The sequence below is a fragment of the Heterodontus francisci genome, chromosome 46 (genome assembly GCF_036365525.1).
Source record: "Heterodontus francisci isolate sHetFra1 chromosome 46, sHetFra1.hap1, whole genome shotgun sequence".
NCBI classification, from domain to species: Eukaryota; Metazoa; Chordata; class Chondrichthyes; order Heterodontiformes; family Heterodontidae; genus Heterodontus; species Heterodontus francisci.
Window position 1 is genome coordinate 17,669,627 of NC_090416.1, and position 18,992 is coordinate 17,688,618.

An 18,992-nucleotide genomic window follows, 5' to 3' on the forward strand; every position below is an offset into this window, starting at 1 on the left:
GATTTAAACTTCTCGGCTAACTGCACAGGACATCAATGGGTGCTTCATCCTAAACTTGAGAAACAATTTTAATATGTCACGATCTGTCCAAACAATTCTAAAAAATAATGTAAATCTACGCTGTCACATCAAGAACAAGGGGTGGGGGCTGCACAATTCTGCAGGGAGCTGTGCAGTTGCACTAAACATAGAAGGAAGCTCCCTTCCCACCCCAATTGCCCAACCTGGGTCAGCTGAAGCTGCTTGGCTGAGAAGAAAGCAGAAGACCAGAAGAGCTTGTGAAGGACTGTTTGATTGAACTGTTGTCTGTCATACTACCTCAGTGAAGGAAGTCGTCATTTCCAGCCTCCCTTTTCCTCTTCAGCATACCCTCTGCTTCTCCCTTACCTTATTACTTATATATTTATTTCTTCATTTCAAATCTGTAGGCCTACCATTGGGATGGGATTTAGCTCTTGACCCATGGCAAGTCCATCTATGCCAGAGGCGGGGCCCTCTAATACCTATGCGGCTGCAGCCTCTGCGGCTGCCCGTGTGGCCTCGTCACCATTCAAGCTGATCACTTCCAGCCATGGGGTGAAGAGTTATGCCCACCCCAATATATCTATTGAGGCTTGTGTGAAGGTAATGGCCGAGGTTGCCTGCCCCTTGGCCATTGTGGCAGCCTCGAAGATGTATGGGAAGATTGTGTTCTTCCTGAAGACCGAGCGGGTGGTGTCTCTGGCCCTGAGTAAGGGGCTCTCTGTGGGGGTGCCCTTCCTGCTGGTGGACCCACTGGGGGCCACCACACAGTGGATAATGTTGTCAGACGTCTCGCCCTTCATTCCCAGTGAGCTCCTCCTCCTCCTCAACCTGCACCATTTGGGTGAAGTGAGGTCGGGTATCACCCTAATCCCACTCGGTCTTCAGGAGAACAGCCTCTGGCATGTCTACTCCTTCTGCCACCAGCTATTTATGGCGCGGGAGGAGGTCGTGGAGGGCCAATTTAATGTTGAGTTCCAGGCCTACTGCATCTTCTGGCCCTCGGACAGGACCCAGTGCCATGTCTGCAAGGGGGTGGGGCACGTTTGTCAGGACTACCACAACCTCCTGGCCACCAAACTCCACCTTGGTGGCCCAGGGTGGCGCCGCTGCACCTCCTCCCACACCTCCAACAGACACTACTCAGTTGGTTCCAGAGGTTGGGGTTGTCACGGCCTCCGGGGGGAGGGTGGGGGGCTGCCTGTCCGAGTGGAAGGAAGACGCAGAGAAAAAGTAGACACAGAGAGGCGCGTCCCCTGGACACTATGACACAGCCTGAGCCTGAGCTCAGCCCAAGGCCCAATCCTGGGGAATCCACCTGCCCCAAGGTGGCCAAACAAAAGGAGGGTGCAGAGGCCTCTGATGACATGGAGGTCTCAGCCTCCGCGCCCTCGTGGGAAAAAGAGAAGGCATCCTTCCACAGAGGTAACACAGGACCCATCTGTTGGAGGGGAGCTGTCTCCTGGTTCAGGTCCCTAGGTTACCCCTGCCACGACCACCATCGAGGCTACCTCTCGGGAAGGAGGGGAGGGGGAGACCCTTGTACATGTGGCCCCTCTTGAGGGAGCAAGTGGAGCCCTGATTGTGGTGGGGGAGCCTGGAGATGCTCCTGGAGAAGCCTTCCAATCTGCCACTGGGTTGGGTGCCGAGGGGAGGGTGAGGCCCCAAAGGGTCGGCCCTCCTGGCCACAATCCACTCCTGACCAGGATGTACCCGACCCGGTTATGGGTGAAAATGTTGCTTTGTCTTCTGGGCCTGTGGGCACAAGCGGGGCAGGAGATGACCTCCTCTCTCCGCCTCTGGTCCCAGCTGGATTTTCGGAGTCGGGAATTACCATCTCCCCTGGGCCACTCTTTGGCCTGGGGATGGAGGTGCAGGGGGGTCCAGAACCACTGATGCCCATAGGCTTCAGTTCCACAGAAGAACGCAGAGAGGAGGACTCCACCATTGATCCTGGGGTGGGATCGTGACTGAGGCGGAGCCGGTAAGTCTGCCCCACTTGGGGCACGGAGGATGATCTTCAAACGATCGCCAGTGAGGCTGTGGACTCCCTCGTGCCTCCCACCGAGTCTCCTCTCATCGCCAGCCCGGAACTCTGGGTCTTCCTTGCGGTATGCAGGGGTTTGGCAATAAAGTTCAGCTGGCCCTTGGCCGATGGTCGAGTGTGGTGCTGATCGTCCATGCCGCCCTAAAGCGTTCCTCAGTGGGTTGCTGGGAGAGTAGATGGCGAGGTGCACTTCCACTCCTTTCTCACAGTGAGCTGTTGGTGACAGGTTTTAAGTACCTTTGACATGAAGGTAACCGTAGCCAGCCTCAACATCAATGGGAGCAGGGGGTCTCTCCGCAGATTTCACAATCTCTCAATCCTCAGGGCAGGGAGGTATGCGGTGAGCTTTCTGCAGGAAACCCACACTGTTCCCGGAGACAAAGCCATCTGGCTGCTGGAGTGACAGGGTGGGGTCTACACAAATCACCTCACCCATATTTCTAGTGGGGTGGCTATCTGATTGGCCCTGCCCGTTCAGCCAGAGATCTTAGGGGTCAAGGAGCTTGTGCCAGGCCCCTTGCTCCACCTCGCAGGAGCTGGATGGCATCATCGCTGCTACGAATGGCATTTTAATTTGAGTTTTGTTTTATTTATCTGTTTTTAATAGTTATGTATTTAAAATGAATAAAAAGGGGGCCTGGGCCATAAAGGCCCCTTCAAGCAAAATAAGCAGTTTATATTATAGTTTTTAGGGCTAAAGGAAGCAAGGGATAACGGGTAGAAACTGGGAACTGAGTTTGGATGATCAGCCATGATTGTATTGAATGGCGGTGCAGGCCTACTCCTGTTTTTGATGTTTCTAAAAGGGGCCTGGGGTATCAAGGCCACGAAAAAAAAAAGTTAAATACAGAGTAAAGTCCTGCAACGTCGGCTTGCCACTCACTCCCCGTCTCGCCACCCACCCCTCCTGCCTCACCCCCTTCTCCCTGTGATCGCTGTCTCTCTTCCCTGCCCAGAGGAAGTGACAAGATGGGGAGGGAGACTGCGGGCAAGGGGGGTGGGGGGGAAGTAGCGAGGCAAGTGGGGGAGAAACATCGAGTGGCCTGTGAGCAAGCAAACGGGCCCAGGAGGTAGCGTCGAAGAGAAGCACAGGAGCGGGGTACTGTTGGGATGGAGGTGGCGTTCGCAGCCACGTTGTTTTTTTGTGATAAATTATGCAGCGTCATCTTTACTACTGGCAACTGCCAAAAACGTCTCAGACATGGTTCAGTGCATGAGGCTGCATTTGCACATGTGCAAGAACTGCACCACCTAATGGTTGCATTGTCAGCAAACGCAGCCTTAGACTAATCCATGCTCAAGAAAATGGTGATTTTACGTGGGCTGAAATTGAAGTTGGACCAAAATTGGTTCCAGCGGTGTGCATAGTTAGGGAAATGAATTGGAGTCGGATGTTTAGTATTTACAGCACAGACCCAGGCCATTCAGCCCAACTGGTCTGTGCTGATATTATCCATATGAGACTCATCAACATATTAGATTCCTTTCTCCCTCATGTGCTTATTCAGCTTCCTCTGAAATGCATCTCTGCTGTTCCCCTCAACCACTCTCTGGGGTAGCGAGTTCCACAATCTCACCGCTCTCTGGGGAAAGAAGATGCTCCTGAATTCCTGATTTATTAGTGACTGCCTTGTATTTATGACCCTGGGAGCTTGCTGGCTAGCTGTTAAGTTTAAAGTTAAACACAGTGCATACACACTCACCCCTTCCTCTGCCATGTATACCCAGTTCCTCCTTGTATTTGCTCTCTCTGTCCCCAATAGGAACCTGTTCCATTTACAACCACCACCGTTTAAACTTTGCTGTTTAAAACAGGTAGTTGCTTATATTTGGGCAAAAGCCATCAGCCATTATCTATTTGCATTATCATTACCGTCAGGTTGCTGTTTATTGCTCACCCTTGTGTCAGCCACGAGCCAGTGGGTATCCCTCTTGCCTGAGTCAGAAGGTTCAAACCCCACTCCAGACACTTGAACACATAATCTAGCTTGTCACTCCTGTTCAGTACTAAGGGAGTGCTGCACTGTCAGAGTGCCATTATTCAGCTGCGACAACAAAGTTGAGGCTTCTTCCCCACCCTAGCTGCCCCTCAAGTAGTTCTCTGTCATGTCCTGGGACCAATATTTATCCCTCAACCAACATCACTAAAACAGATTATCTGGTAATTGTCAATTGCTGTTTGTGGGATCTTGCTGCACACAAATTGGCTGCTGAGTTTCCAACATTAGGACAGTAATCAGACACTTCGAAAAGTACTTTAGCTATAACCGATGTATGAAAGGCACTATATAAATGCAAATCTTTCTTTCATAGCCTTATAAAATTTTTCCCTTCAAGTATTTATCCAAACTGCTATTCAAAATTATTATTGAATCTGCTCCTACTGTCCTTGCAGCCAGCACATTCCAGACCACAACTGCGTAAGAATAAAAAAAAGTCTCCTCCTTTTGGTTGTTTTGCCATTTATCTTAAATCGGTGTCCTCTGGTTACTGACCCTCCTATCCGAGTAAGGAGGAACTGTTTCCACTATCAAAATCCCTCCATTTTGAGCACCTCTATCAAATCTCCCCTTAATCTCTCTGCTGCTGAAACATAGCACAGCTCCTCCCCATCACTGAAGTCCCTTATCCCTGATACCATTCTACTAAATCTCCTCTGCATCCTCTTCAAGACCTGCACCTGTTAGCTGTCCAGTGAACTTTCACTGAAGTGATCGTCAGCCAGTGAAATTTCTGTATTTATGGACTCAGAATCACCCTATGCCATTACAGATTCTGATCTTCCAAGAGTAGGCCTTTCAACCTCGAGCCTGTTTTGACATTCATTTAGATCATGGTCTTAATACCCTGGCCTAACAAAAATCTGTCAAACTCAGCTTTGACATTTGCAGTTGATCTCCAGATTTTTGCAGGGCTGTGTTCCATATTTGCATTTGTGTGACAAAGTGACATCACTCCTGAACAACCTACCTACCTCTAATTTTAAGGTTGTGCCCCACACCCCCCTCCCCCCCCAAACCGAGGAAATAGTTTCTCTATGTATCCTATCAAATCCTTTAATCTTCTATACGGGAGGGAATACAAGCCTAGTCTGTGCGACCTGTCCTCGTAATTTAACCCTCTTAAGAATCATTCTGGTGAATCTGCGCTGCACGCCAAAATATCCTTCCCAAGGTGCGGTACCCAGGACTGAGTGCATTTACTCCAGATAGGGTGTAATTAGAGTTTTATACAATAGTAGCGTAACTTGCAGCCTGTTCCCCAGCCACCGACTCCATCCCTCACAGTGGCAGCTTTCAGACTGAACCAAGCCATTCAGAATCTTGCTATTGTAGCTGACCCTGAGCTTCAGCTCCATCACCAAGACTGCCAACTTCGACCTGTGACATTGTCCATTCAATTCATCTGTTGAAACCCTCATCCATGCCTTTGTTACCTCGATGACTATTCCAATGCTGTACTAGCCTGTCTCCCACCTTCCATCCAACAAAAGCTTGAGCTCATTCAATACTCTGCTGCTGCATATCCATCTCACACCAAGTCCTGTCCACACAACAGCCCTGTGCTCGCTGACCTACACTGGCTCCCGGTCCAGCAACGTGCGTCTTTAAATTCTCATCCTCGATTTCAAATGCCTCCATGGCCTTTCCACTCCCAATCTCCTTCAGCCTTACAACCCTCTGCGATCTCTCCACCTTTCCAATTCTGGCCTCTTGTACATCCCCAGTTTTAATTGCTCCACCATTGGCAGTCATGCCTTCAGCTCCCTGGGCCCTTTGTTCTGCAGTTCCCTCCGTAAACATTGCAGCCTCGCTGTCTTCTGAGATGCTCCTTAAAACCAACCTCTGTCCTCCTGTCACACTCTTTGGCTCAGTCTCTATTTATGTGTTAACACCTCTCATGCACTTTGGGGCATTTTATTATGAAGACGCTATATAAATGCAAGTTGCTGTTTAGCTTATTACCACTGGTACATTTTACCAACTGAGCCAATGGAAGAGATAACTTAAAAAATTGGAGCACGAGTAGGCCATTTGTCCCTGCAAGCCTGCTCCACCATTCAGTGAGATTATCCATCTTCCTATGCTATCCCCATACTCAGATTCCCTTATTGCCCAAAAACACTATCTCAGCCTTGAATGTAGTCAATGATGGAGCATCCACAGTTCTCTGGGGTAGATAATTCCAAAGAGTCACAGGAAGAAATTTCTCATCTCAGTCTTCAAATGCTGACCCCTTGTCCTGAGACTGTGACCCAATAGACTTGCCAGCCGGGGAAAACAGCCCGTCAGTATTTTATACATTTCAATTATCCATTCTTCTAAACTCGAGAATATAGGCCTAGTCTAGACAATCTTTCTTCATTCAACAAGCTTCTCATCCTGGGAAATCAGTCTAGTAAACCTATGTTGCACTCCCGAGAGGGCAGGTATATTCATCTTTAGCCAAAGAGATCAAAACTGTCCCCAGTACTGCAGGTGTAGTTCTATAAAATTGCAGCAAGACTTCCTTCACTCTTATACGCCAATCTCTCTCTGATAAAGGCCAACATAACATTTGCTTTCTTAATTTCTTGCCAGATATACAAACATACGAATGAGGAGGAGTAGGCCACTCGGCCCCTCGAGCCTGCTCCGCCATTCAACAAGATCATGGCTGATCGGATTGTAACCTCAACTCCACATTCCCACCTACCCCCGATAACTTTTCACCCCCTTGCTCAAGAATTTATTTATTTTTTTAAAATTTGTTTGTGGATTGTGGGCATCGCTGGCTAGACCAGCATTTATTGCCCTTGAACGGAGTGGCTTGCTAGGCCATTTTAAGGGTCAACCACATGGCTGTGGGTCTGGAGTCACATGTAGGCCAGACCAGGTAAGGATGGCAGATTTCTTCCTTCCCTGAAAGGACATTAGTGAACCAGATGGGCTTTTACAACAACTCAACAGTGGTTTCACGATCACCATTCCCAGATTAATTGAATTCAAATGTCACCATCTGCCATGGTGGGATTCGAACCCATGTCCCCCAGAGCAGTAGCCTGGGTCTCTGGGTTACTAGTGCAGTGACATTACCACTACGCCACTGCCTCCCCTACCTCTGCCTTAAAAATATTTAACGACTCTGCTTCCATCGTCTTTTGAGGAAGAGAGTTCCAAAGACTCACGACCCTCATCTGTCTTAAATGAGCAACCCCTAGTTCTAGATTCTCCCACAAGGGGAAACATCCTTTCCACATCCACCCTGTCAAGACCCCTCAGGATCTTGTATGTTTCAATCAAGTTGCCTCTTACTCTTCTAAATTCCAGTGGATACAAGCCTAGCCTGTCCAACCTTTCCTCAAAAAAGACAACCCCCCCCCCTTTCCAGGTATTAGTCTAGTAAACGCATTTACATCCTTCCTTAAATGAGACCAGTACTCTACACAGTACTCCAGATGTGGTCTCACCAATGCCCTGTATAACTGACACATAACCTCCCTACTTTTGTATTCAATTCCCCTCACGATAAAATTCTATTAGCTTTCCTAATTATTTCCCCTACATGCATACTAACCTTTTGTGATTCACGCACTAGGACACCCAGATCCCTCTGCCGTCTCTCAACCTCCTTTCTTGAATAGCGGGTTATGTTTGCTACCTTCCAATCCAGAGCTTTCTAGAATCCTAGAGAAACCTGGCAATGCACCCTTATCGGGATCAGGCACGTGGGAAACACAAGATGGACGTAGTCCACATGGAATCAAGGTTGGCCGTAACAGAGAAAGCCAAGCTCCACCATCACCGAATCACTGCTGCCCTTCGGATCAAAGCCTCTGCCTCCGGGTGACGTTGCCCTTGCTTGGAATGGAGACTAGAATCCAGTCGTCTCAAAACGCAATTACGTTGCCTCTCGGGGACAGTTCTAGCTACTGGTCTTCTGCAGTTAAGCCACCTGGAGCGAGGATGAAGGGACAGACAAACGCAGCCATAGGCTTGGTTCCTGGATGCTGTGGCACCCAATCGGGAATGTTTCTCTCTCCCCACACCCCCACTCCCCCTCCCCCATGTTACATACATTGGCACAAGACAGACATCAGGCAGGAATCCAAAGGCTGCAGTCATTAATAAACTGTAATTATCAATTCAGAAAGATACACATCTTCACAAAAACCAGCATACATTTTAAACAAAAAAGATAAAAGGTGCATGTGAAGAAAGGGAAAAATAAATTAAACGTCCACATTGATACCTAGTTAGAGTGAGGGGTGGGAGAAGGGAGGGGCCAAAGAAAACAAACAAAAACTAGATGCAAAATTGATCCGAATCTATTCGAAATCCAGTTTACATGAAGTGGATTTAAGAGTCTGCAGGAGCAGGAGACCCAGAACATGGGCCTGGCGAGAGAAAGGAGTTGCAGTATTTGTCCATGAGTGTACAGATGTATACTTTTATATACAGGTTTTTATTTTATAATAAGTATATGATCCAAGGTTCCGGCTGAAGCCTGTTCGTCTCTCAGGGAAAGAGGCAGCTATCGATAAAATGGAGTTTTCCCAACTGGTGCAGCTTAATTGGTCCTGAAGCACATGGCACCTGGCATGGTTAGCCATCCTCTTTGGGTGGAGTATACCAACCTGCGGGCAGAAAGAACTCAAAAGTGGTAGATGGTATCAAACAGCGTCTATTCCTAGAGCTAAGAATGAGAGAAGGCTACAGTCAACTCAATGTCAAATGGAGCAGAACCTTTCTTATTCCCTCTCATTGTGCACAATCCCAATGGATTAAACCCCTTTCCATTCACTCCCATTGTACACAATCCCAATGGATTAAACCCCTTTCCATTCACTCCCATTGTACACATCCCAACGGATCCAAACCCCTTCCCATTCACTCCCATTGTACACAATCCCAATGGATCCAAACCCCTTCCCATTCACTCCCATTGTACACAATCCCAATGGATCCAAACCCCTTCCCATTCACTCCCATTGTACACAATCCCAATGGATCCAAACCCCTTCCCATTCACTCCCATTGTACACAATCCCAATGGATTAAACCCCTTTCCATTCACTCCCATTGTACACATCCCAACGGATCCAAACCCCTTCCCATTCACTCCCATTGTACACAATCCCAATGGATCCAAACCCCTTCCCATTCACTCCCATTGTACACAATCCCAATGGATCCAAACCCCTTCCCATTCACTCCCATTGTACACAATCCCAATGGATTAAACCCCTTTCCATTCACTCCCATTGTACACAATCCCAATGGATCCAAACCCCTTTCCATTCACTCCCATTGTACACAATCCCAATGGATTAAACCCCTTTCCATTCACTCCCATTGTACACAATCCCAATGGATTAAACCCCTTTCCATTCACTCCCATTGTACACAATTCCAATGGATCCAAACCCCTTTCCATTCACTCCCATTGTACACAATTCCAATGGATCCAAACCCCTTTCCATTCACTCCCATTGTACACAACCCCAATGGATTAAACCCCTATCCATTCACTCCCATTGTACACAACCCCAATGGATTAAACCCCTTTCCATTCACTCCCATTGTACACAATCCCAATGGATCCAAACCCCTTTCCATTCACTCCCATTGTACACAATCCCAATGGATTAAACCCCTTTCCATTCACTCCCATTGTACACAATCCCAATGGATTAAACCCCTTTCCATTCACTCCCATTGTACACAATCCCAATGGATCCAAACCCCTTCCCATTCACTCCCATTGTACACAATCCCAATGGATCCAAACCCCTTTCCATTCACTCCCATTGTACACAATCCCAATGGATTAAACCCCTTTCCATTCACTCCCATTGTACACAATCCCAATGGATCCAAACCCCTTCCCATTCACTCCCATTGTACACAATCCCAATGGATCCAAACCCCTTCCCATTCACTCCCATTGTACACAATCCCAATGGATTAAACCCCTTTCCATTCACTCCCATTGTACACAATTCCAATGGATCCAAACCCCTATCCATTCACTCCCATTGTACACAACCCCAATGAATCAAACCCTTTCCGATTCACTCAATGGACCAAACCCAATCCCTTACACTCCCATTTTATAGAAACCCGAGTTCCCATTTCCTGAAATGAGCAGCAACATCCCTAAATTTCCAGCTGCTTCTTTAAGTCAATTGAAAGAGCAAAAATTTACAAACAGAATATATTTTAGGCTCCAACAGCACGTTTGGGCTTGCTGTGGGAGATGTGCAATAGCTGATGAGTGTGCAACACTCCCCAAAACAAGACACAAGACGACCAAGCTTAAAACCAGCTGACATTTTCATTTCCCAGAGCAGGCAAACAGAACAGCAAGGCTTCTGCCACATTCGAAGTGGGGCTGTGCAGTTTAGGCCGCGTGCGAGGAACTGCGCTAAGGTCACACACACCTGTTTATTTTATAGCCAAGAGTGAGAAATCTGGGCTGGAATCAAAGCAGGATGCAGAGGTAAAAGTACAGCGTGCTAACTCAGTGTGCCAGCCAGTCTCTCTAATACAAAACACATCTATAAATCACATCAGAATCTGACAAATAAACCAGCAGACTATTGTTTTTGGAATTAATGTACTGGAACTAATGGGCAGTGTTACACAGTGCCAGACCTGTACCCATCAGTACTCTACCCTAGTGTTATACAGTGACCGACCTGTTCCCACAATGTACTACACACTAATGTTGCAGAGCTCAAAATATTCTCTCCAGATATGATCTAGAAGGATACCGTATGGTGTTATGTGTTGAAATACACGTCTATAACAATGTCTAACTGCATCAAAGGAGTCAGGTTATAACATTTACATCCCATCTTATGTCAGAAATGGTATAAAGAACAGTTGATTTTTTTTTTTTGGAGTGCAGTGTCGGGTACGCAGGGAAATTCCACACGGAGTTGAATGACACTGAACCCTGTGCTCTGCTACAAATACCACTCTCCTTCCCTCCCCCGCTCAATCCTGATTCCCCTGGGATCTTTAACAACCACTGGGAGGGGGCCCAGAGTTTCAGCATCTCTTCTGTAAAAGGCCACCTCCAACAGTACAGCACTCCTTCAGCACCACAGTGGAGTGTCAAGCTTGGACAATTGGCTCGATCGCTAGCATGAGGCCCCGACATCAGGTGAAGACAGGATCAGGCTGGGCTGCGATGCCTGCCACAGTCGAGTATCCCTCCCAACACTCGACTGTCTAGGTTCATGTATGTAGAAAGGCTTTTTGGTTGAGGCATGGTAGGGCAGCTGTAGGAGAGCCATTGCCTGCAGGGTACAAGTACACAGAAACCTATAGAGAAGTGTGGGGGAAATGGAAGGGATTTGTAGTTTCAACCATGTTAAGCTCTGGTCTCATTTGTCACTAGCATTCGTACCGTTTTTCTCGTGAATCTGAACCAGTGATTTATAGGACTGCTGCGCCCGGGTCAGGCTGTACTGTGACTGGAAGAGAGAAAACACAGTTGGTTAGACAGGAAGACTTGCATTTCTGTAGTGCCTTTCATGGCCTCTGGGTGCCCCTATGCACTTTATGCTTGTTGGCCGTAGTCACTGTTGTAATCGGGCAGGCAGTTAGCACACATCAAGCTCCCGCAAACAGCACTAAGATAATGAGCCGGTAATTTTTTAAAAAATGCTCTTCAAAATAATGGCTGTGCGATCTTCTATGTCCACCTGGGAGGGCAGACAAGGTGATCCAAAAGACCACCCCTCCGACTGCGCGGCACTCCCTCGGTGCTGCACTGGGAGTGTCGGCCTGCATTTTGTGCTCAAGTCTCTGGAGTGGGACTTGCGTCCCCAATCTTCTGACTAAGTGGTGCTAGGTTAAATGGGTGGGGTAGAGTCCAGGGGAGGGGAGAGCATACGTGGGCTGTGCAGGAAGCAGGCTTCGTGGTCTGGAGGGACCGTTGCCATGGCGGCTGGAATTCGCTTAAGGCAGGGTCGTGAAGGAACAGCCCGAGGCAGAACACAAGTTCGCCCCCACAACCCTCATCACAGTGGATCACATGATGAGATGAGGGATAAGAACTGGACACCACAGGGGGTCGTTCCGCGATCTCTCGATTCACAACTCCCTTACCTTATTGGCTCCAAACTGAATCCTTGCTTTTCCTTTCACCAGCGTTGCACTGATCTGCATAATGACGGACTCGATAGAGTAAGCGCTACTCCAGCCCTTGGTGGGGGAGGGGGGGGGGGTTACAGAGACAGCAAAAAAAAAAGGCAGCAAGGTTAGCCTAGCACGTGTAGGGTGTGGTGTGCTGTAGAACAAGCTTATCGCAGGAGTCAGGTTATCATTGTGCAGATAGATATTAACACACCGGGAGAACTCTGCTACTCATACCCACCCCACCAGAGATCTGTAACATCCACTTGAACCACTGGGAGGGGCCCCTAGAATTCAGCATCCCAGCTGCAGAACGGCACCTCCGGCAATGCAGCACTCCTTCAGCACTGGCACGTCTTGCCTAGCACAAGGCCCTGAATATCAGGTGAAGGCAGGATCATGCTGTGCTGCGATGCCAACCACATAAAAGCCCGGCCACGCACCACCGCTCAACCAGGGGCAGCCATACAACCCGCTCCCCAGCATTGCCATTGCAGGATACAAATATCGAGCTCACTGCTCAATAGCCCACGGCTATTATGAAGGGTAGAGTGGTGCTTGTGGTCATTTTACTCCATTCGCAATCCAGAGAATGGAAGTTCAAATTCCACCGTGGTTGCTTTTAAGAGTTTGAATTTAAAAAATATTTGGGTTAGAAACATAGAAAAATAGGAGGAGTAGGCCATTCGGCCCCTCGGGCCTGTACTGCCATTGAACACCATCATGGCTGATCATCCAAACTCAGTAGCCTGTTCAGACTTTCTCCCCGTATCCCTTGATCCCTTTCACCCCAAGAACTATATCTAACTCTTTCTTGAATATATTCAATGATTTGGCCTCAACTGTTTTCCGTGGTTGAGAATTCCACAGGTTCACCACTCTCTGGGTGAACCCTCCAAATCTCAGTCCTAAATGGCTTACCCCTTATCCTTAGACTGTGACCCCTGGTCCTGGACTCCCCCACCATCGGGAACATCCTTCCGCCATCTACCCTGTCCAGTCCTGTTAGAATTCTGTAGGTGTCTGAGATCCCCTCTCATTCTTCTAAACTCTAGTGAATTCAAACCTAATCAACCCAATCTCTCTCCATACATCAGTCCTGCCGTCCCAGGAATCAGTCTGGTGAAACTTTGCTGCACTCCCTCCATAGCAAGAACATCCTTCCTCAGATAAGCAGACCAAAACTGCACACAATACTCCAGATGTGGTCTCATCAAGGCCTTGTATAATTGCAGCAAGACATCCTTGCTCCTGTACTCGAATCTTCTCGCTATGAAGGCCAACATACCTTCGCCTTCTTAACTGCCTGTTGCACCTGCATGCCTACTTTCAGCGACTGGTGCACAAGGACACCCAGGTCTTGCTGCACCTCCCCCTTTCCCAATCTATCGCCGTTCATATAATAATCTGCCTTTCTGTATTTGCCACCAAAGTGGATAACCTCACATTTATCTACATTATACTGCATCTGCCATGTATTTGCCCACTCACTCAACTTGTCCAAATCACACTGGAGCTTCTCTGCATCCTCCTCACAACTCCCACTCAGCTTTGTGTCGTCTGCAAACTTGGATATAATTACATTTAATTCCCTCATCTATATCATTAGTATATATTGTGAATAGTTGGGGTCCTAGCACTGATCCACTAGTCACTGCTTGCCACCCGGAAAAGACCCATTTATTCCTACTCTTAGTTTCCTGTCTGCCAACCAGTTCTCTATCCATGTCAATACCTTACCCCCAATCCCATGTGCTTGAATTAAATGACCAGGAAGCTGTCAGATTGTCATAAAAATGCAATTGGTTCTCTGACCATCCTTCCCTGGTCTGGTCCGATATGTGATACCAGTCCTCCCACCAATGGTTGACTCTTAACTGCCCTCTAAAGTAGCCTGGCGAGCCCCTTAAAGGGTACAGGAAAACTGGATTAGAGTAGGTAGCTTCAGTTGAAGGGATAGCACAGATACCAGCTCAGGGGGCTGAACGGTCCCCTCTCTGCTGTCGTTCTTACGATTTTATGATCAAATTATCCGCCAAGACCTGCTGAGAAAGGGTTTCCTAGTTGAATAACTCGCTGCTTGCTCACCTGTTTTGTAAGGAGTTCCATGCAAATTGCTCCCCCTCCAAGGACATAGCTGTGAAAATAAGGCAGTAAAATAAGTGAGGGATTGTTAAGAGGAAGCTTTAACCGGGGCAAGGCAGTAATTCTAGGAGACTTGAACTCCTAAAGATTCATGTCGCATCTCTCAGTCCTTCATGCTTGGTAAATTACTTGAACGATTAAACCCTCATGTCGATAAATGCAACAGCTGTTTGCTACACACGATCTGCAAGGCAGGAATTTGATCAGGGCACCTGGGGTACTCTGCTCTTCCATTAATTCCATGGGAACTTTGGTATTCACCTGAACACGGCGTTTCGGTTTTGTGTGTCAACTGAAAACACCTCCAACAATGCAGCACTCCCTCTGTACGGCGCTGAAGTGCCACGCTCAGGTGTCTCAGCAATACCTCATGACTCAGACGGGATTAAGTGGGGGAGAAATGGTAAAATAAAGCAGTAAAATTATTTCCGCCATCGATTCATGATTGACTGGAAAATTTTGGAGAGATTAAACGGGCATGTAGAGTTTGCAGGAAAGGAGGAGGTTTCCTCTACCTTTTCTGCCAGACCCACGCAAAGTCTCTGCCTTGAGGCCCGAGTGGGTGTAGAGAAAGACCTGCAAAGTCATTGGGCTGCAGCGTGTGATTGCATCAAAGGCCGTGATCCCCGACATCACAAGACACCACAGCAGCAGCAAGGCAAGACGCCCTCCTAAACACCGCCCAGCTCACTGCTTCCATTGCCATTCCATTCATCGGTCCCAAATGGTTTGCAACTCCCAATATTTAAACCCGGCAGTAGACAGGAAATGCAGTTACTCACCCTCCAGAGAGCACAGGAGATACGACCCTTACAAAGGGTGGGTCAAAAGGGAAATTATCCTAGAAGACAAGAGAATTGTCAGGTACTCAGCCCATGCTGCATTTTCAAATTGAAAAAGCACAATTCCACCCTGCTTCCCCATCAAGACCACTCCACCCACAGCCCATGTACACTCACCCCTCACATAGACTCTCCCGATACAATAAATCCCCACCCACAGCCCACGTACACTCTCCCAGATCACAGACTCTCCCGATTCATTTAATCCTCTCCCATAGCCCATGTACACTCTTCCCCTATTACTGACTCTCGCCACCCGTTTAATCCGCTCCCACAGGCCAATCACACTCCCAACCACAAATCTAGCCAGCTCCTTTTGGAAAGGTCTAAATGTATGTGGCCTTTGCTATTTTGTTGGGAGTCTGTTCCTTCTAACATGTGTTAGTCAAAATCTAGTTAACTATAGCCCCGCTTGCTCTAGATTTGTGCACATAGTATGAAACCTGCTCGGAGTTCGACGAGATACAAAAGCCTGCAACTACAAGTGCTCACTAGAGGGGTCCCCATACAACAAGATAAACTGGCATGGGATCTGAACTGGCTTTCTCTGGATTACTAGTCCAGCAACACAATCGCAACAACACCGCAGCCATCGAGAGAAAGTGCACACTCTCCTGGCCGGCAGCCTGCTACCTACTGCAGGTCCCTCACCAACCCCCACCCCGCCCACGATCCTTTTGTGTACTCACTTTAAAAGAAAAATTTAACAAAATAAAGTCAACTCCTTCTTTTTCTCGGAGGATCTGGAGGTCGTTATGCAAAGCGCTATCCTGATCGACTCTGCAAGCAAAACAGCAAAAGTCAGTCAGCGAGGGGGGACCGTACAGCCTGCCCACATCCCCCTTCCCCCCATAGCTACAGCCAGAGAACACAGTTCATAACCCCCCCCCCCCTCATTCCGACTTGACACTTCTGTACAACAGACAAATGCACAACCCTCCCGAGGGTTGTGCTCCGGTTTCCTCCCACAGCCAAAGACTTGCAGGTTGATGGGTAAATTGGCCATTGTAAATTACCCCTAGTGTAGGTAGATGGTAGGAGAATGGTGGGGCTGTGGTTGGGAATATGGGATTAATGTAGGATTAGTATAAATGGGTGGTTGTTGGTCGGCACAGACTCGGTGGGCCGAAGGGCCTGTATCTATGAATACCCAGTCAGGGCTTACTGGGAGCGGTGTACAGGATGTCCCGGCAGTTCCCTACAAAAATCACCATCCTGTTACCAGCACAAGAAAAAGCAAACTTCCCACTCCAACACTCCAGAGAAAATGGGAACCATCTCTCCCCAGTCACAAGTCAAACATGTCAAGGGGTAGCCACTTAGCTGTTAAATTCTCTGACAGTATCTTGAATATACCCATCGGATGAGCATCTGGGGTAGAAAATTTGAAAGATTCACAAACCTTTCAGTGAAGACATTTCTCCTCACCTCAGTCAGATGCGTCCGACCCCTTACCCTGAGACTTTGACCCCCTACTTCTAGGCTCCCCAGCCAGGGGGAAAAACAGCCCTTCAGCATCTACCCTGTCGAGCCTTAAGAATTTTATACATTTCATTGAGATCCCCCCTCATTCTTCTGAACTCCAGACAATATCAGCCCCTTCTACTCAATCTCTCCTCATAGTACAGCCCCTCACATCCAGGGATCAGTCTAGTGAACCTTGTCTAAGGCAAGTGTACCCTTTCTTAGGTAAGGAGAGCAAAACTATACACGGTACTGCAGGTGGGGGCTCACCAAAGCCCTGCACAATTGCAGCGAGACTTCCTTACTCTTACAGTCCGACCCCGTTGCCTTAAAGGCGAACGTACCATTTGCCTTCCTAATTGCTTGCTGTAACTGCCTGTTAACTTTCTGCAATTTCTATTGACACCCCTGTGTCATCCAATGAGTTGGAGATGGGGTGGGATTTACAGTATATTTATTCAGCAAACAAAGTCTATTTTAAGTGCATAAAATCAATCCCCATCACTTAAAGCAGTCTCTCGGCATGATTGGTTAATTCCTGTATCAGTCATCTCCATTCTAGCTGTTACTATATGCAGCCGCTTCTCGGTTACGATTTAAGGTTTTTGTGGTGTGAGCGGACGAGAGACGGCCCCAAACACTTTTCGCCCAAGGCAGGGTGCGAACAGAGACTTTCAACTCATTGCTGTATTGCTTGGATTGCACCGCAGGCAGCAGGAAAGCTCATGGCCTGGCCTCTCGCCTTTCCTTCAGGGTGACCACAAACTCGACCTTCCGGCATTTGGGTGCTGACTCGCACTCGGACGGGGGAATCAAAGACAGACAGTGCAAATCATTGGACACCCTTTCACGTGCACCCGCTATATCGCACCTGGCCATCTTGAATTGGGATAGAGGAGGCAAACATATTGGAAACTTCAAGAGGAGGAGCTACAGACAGTGGTTACGTGACAGGCTGCTCTCCTCCCTTTTGTTATGTTACCCCCGACGTTATACACCTTGCACATTATGAATTTTCAATTTGAATTCTGTCGGGTAGAGTCACTTACTTAAGGATCTTTACGTTCCAGTCGTATAGGCTGTCGTTTACGAGTTCAACTGCATAGTTTCCTATTGGGCAAAGGAACAAGCCAATCAGCATCCTGCTCCAAGGGACAGTCTCCAAAAACTCAACATTCCCAATGTGTAAATTTCAATTCGCTTCCTCCCCCGAACCCCCCACCCCTTCCCAATGCTTTAAATGTTCTCTCCTCCAGGAGAGGTCAGTTGTTGCTGGTAGAGGCTCCATGGACAACAGCTGCTCTCCAGTACCCCTTCTTGGCACAAGCTTAGACGCTGACTGCTCGACTGCGGTGTGCATCACAGGAGACATTGATCCTGCCCACGTTTTGAAAGCAAGCGTGACTGGAGAGAAAGATGTACATTTCTGAAGCTCAGCCCCAGCCAGCAAAGTACTTTTTGAAGTGCAGTCACTGTTGTAATGTGGGAAACGTGGCAGCCAATCTTTGCACAGCAAGATCCCACAAACAGCAGTGTGATCATGACCAGCTGATCTGTTTTAAGTAATGTTGATTGAGGGATAAATGTTGGCCCCAGGACACCAGGAAGAACTCTCCTGCTCTTCTTTGAAGTAGTGAGCTGAGAGGGGGCAGATGTGCCCCCTCCCAGGAACAGGATCCTGGCTACTTTTATCCTTCCCAGCTCTGGGGCACATAGCCCAACTTTATCACCCCTACTGAATCATGATGAGGCACTCCAGTGATGTGGAGACACCAGAGAAGCTGGGATTATTCGCTTCAGAGTAAAGAGGGTTAAGTGGAGATACAATAAATGTTCAAACTTATGAGCCGAGAGGAACGGTAACTCCCAAATGTCAGCGTCTGCTGGAGCGGACGGGGAAGTATGGCGCTTCCTGGGTGGTGGGTGTTGGGGAGCATAGTTAGAGTCATACAGCACAGAAACAGGCCCTTCGGCCCATCGTGTCTGTGCCGGCCATCAAGCACCTAACTATTCTAATCCCATTTTCCAGCACTTGGCCCGTAGCCTTGTATGCTATGGCGTTTCAAGTGCTCATCTAGATACTTCTTAAATGTTGTGAGGGTTCCTGCTTCTACCACCTCTTCAGGTAGTGTGTTCCAGATTCCAACCACCCTCTGGGTGAGAACGTTTTTTCCTCAAATCCCCTCTAAACCTCCTGCCCCTTACCTTAAATCTATGCCCCCTGATTATTGACCTCACCGCTAAGGGGAAAAGTCTCTTCCTATCGAATCCATCAATGCCCCTTGTAATTTTGTATACCTCAATTAGGTCCCCCCTCATCCTTCTCTGTTCCAAGGAAATCAACCC

At 48.1% G+C, this 18,992-nt stretch overlaps 1 protein-coding gene across 3 annotated transcripts in view; it reads right to left on the reverse strand.

Annotated features, from left to right (window-relative positions):
- Window positions 1–8,163: 8,163 nt before the first annotated feature.
- The window catches only part of LOC137356927 (ubiquitin-conjugating enzyme E2 Q1), a 56,698-nt gene continuing 45,869 nt past the window's right edge, over window positions 8,164–18,992 (reverse strand). For 2 of the 3 annotated variants that reach the window (XM_068022780.1, XM_068022779.1), the window contains 7 exons: window positions 17,696–17,756; window positions 15,872–15,962; window positions 15,123–15,181; window positions 14,284–14,332; window positions 12,169–12,264; window positions 11,465–11,531; window positions 8,164–8,684 (listed from right to left, as the gene is read on the reverse strand). In XM_068022780.1, coding sequence (XP_067878881.1) covers window positions 8,653–8,684; window positions 11,465–11,531; window positions 12,169–12,264; window positions 14,284–14,332; window positions 15,123–15,181; window positions 15,872–15,962; window positions 17,696–17,756 — 455 coding nt within the window. In that variant the 3' untranslated portion in view covers window positions 8,164–8,652. The remainder of the gene's footprint in view (window positions 8,685–11,464; window positions 11,532–12,168; window positions 12,265–14,283; window positions 14,333–15,122; window positions 15,182–15,871; window positions 15,963–17,695; window positions 17,757–18,992) is intronic. The other variant, XM_068022781.1, reaches the window with a different exon arrangement.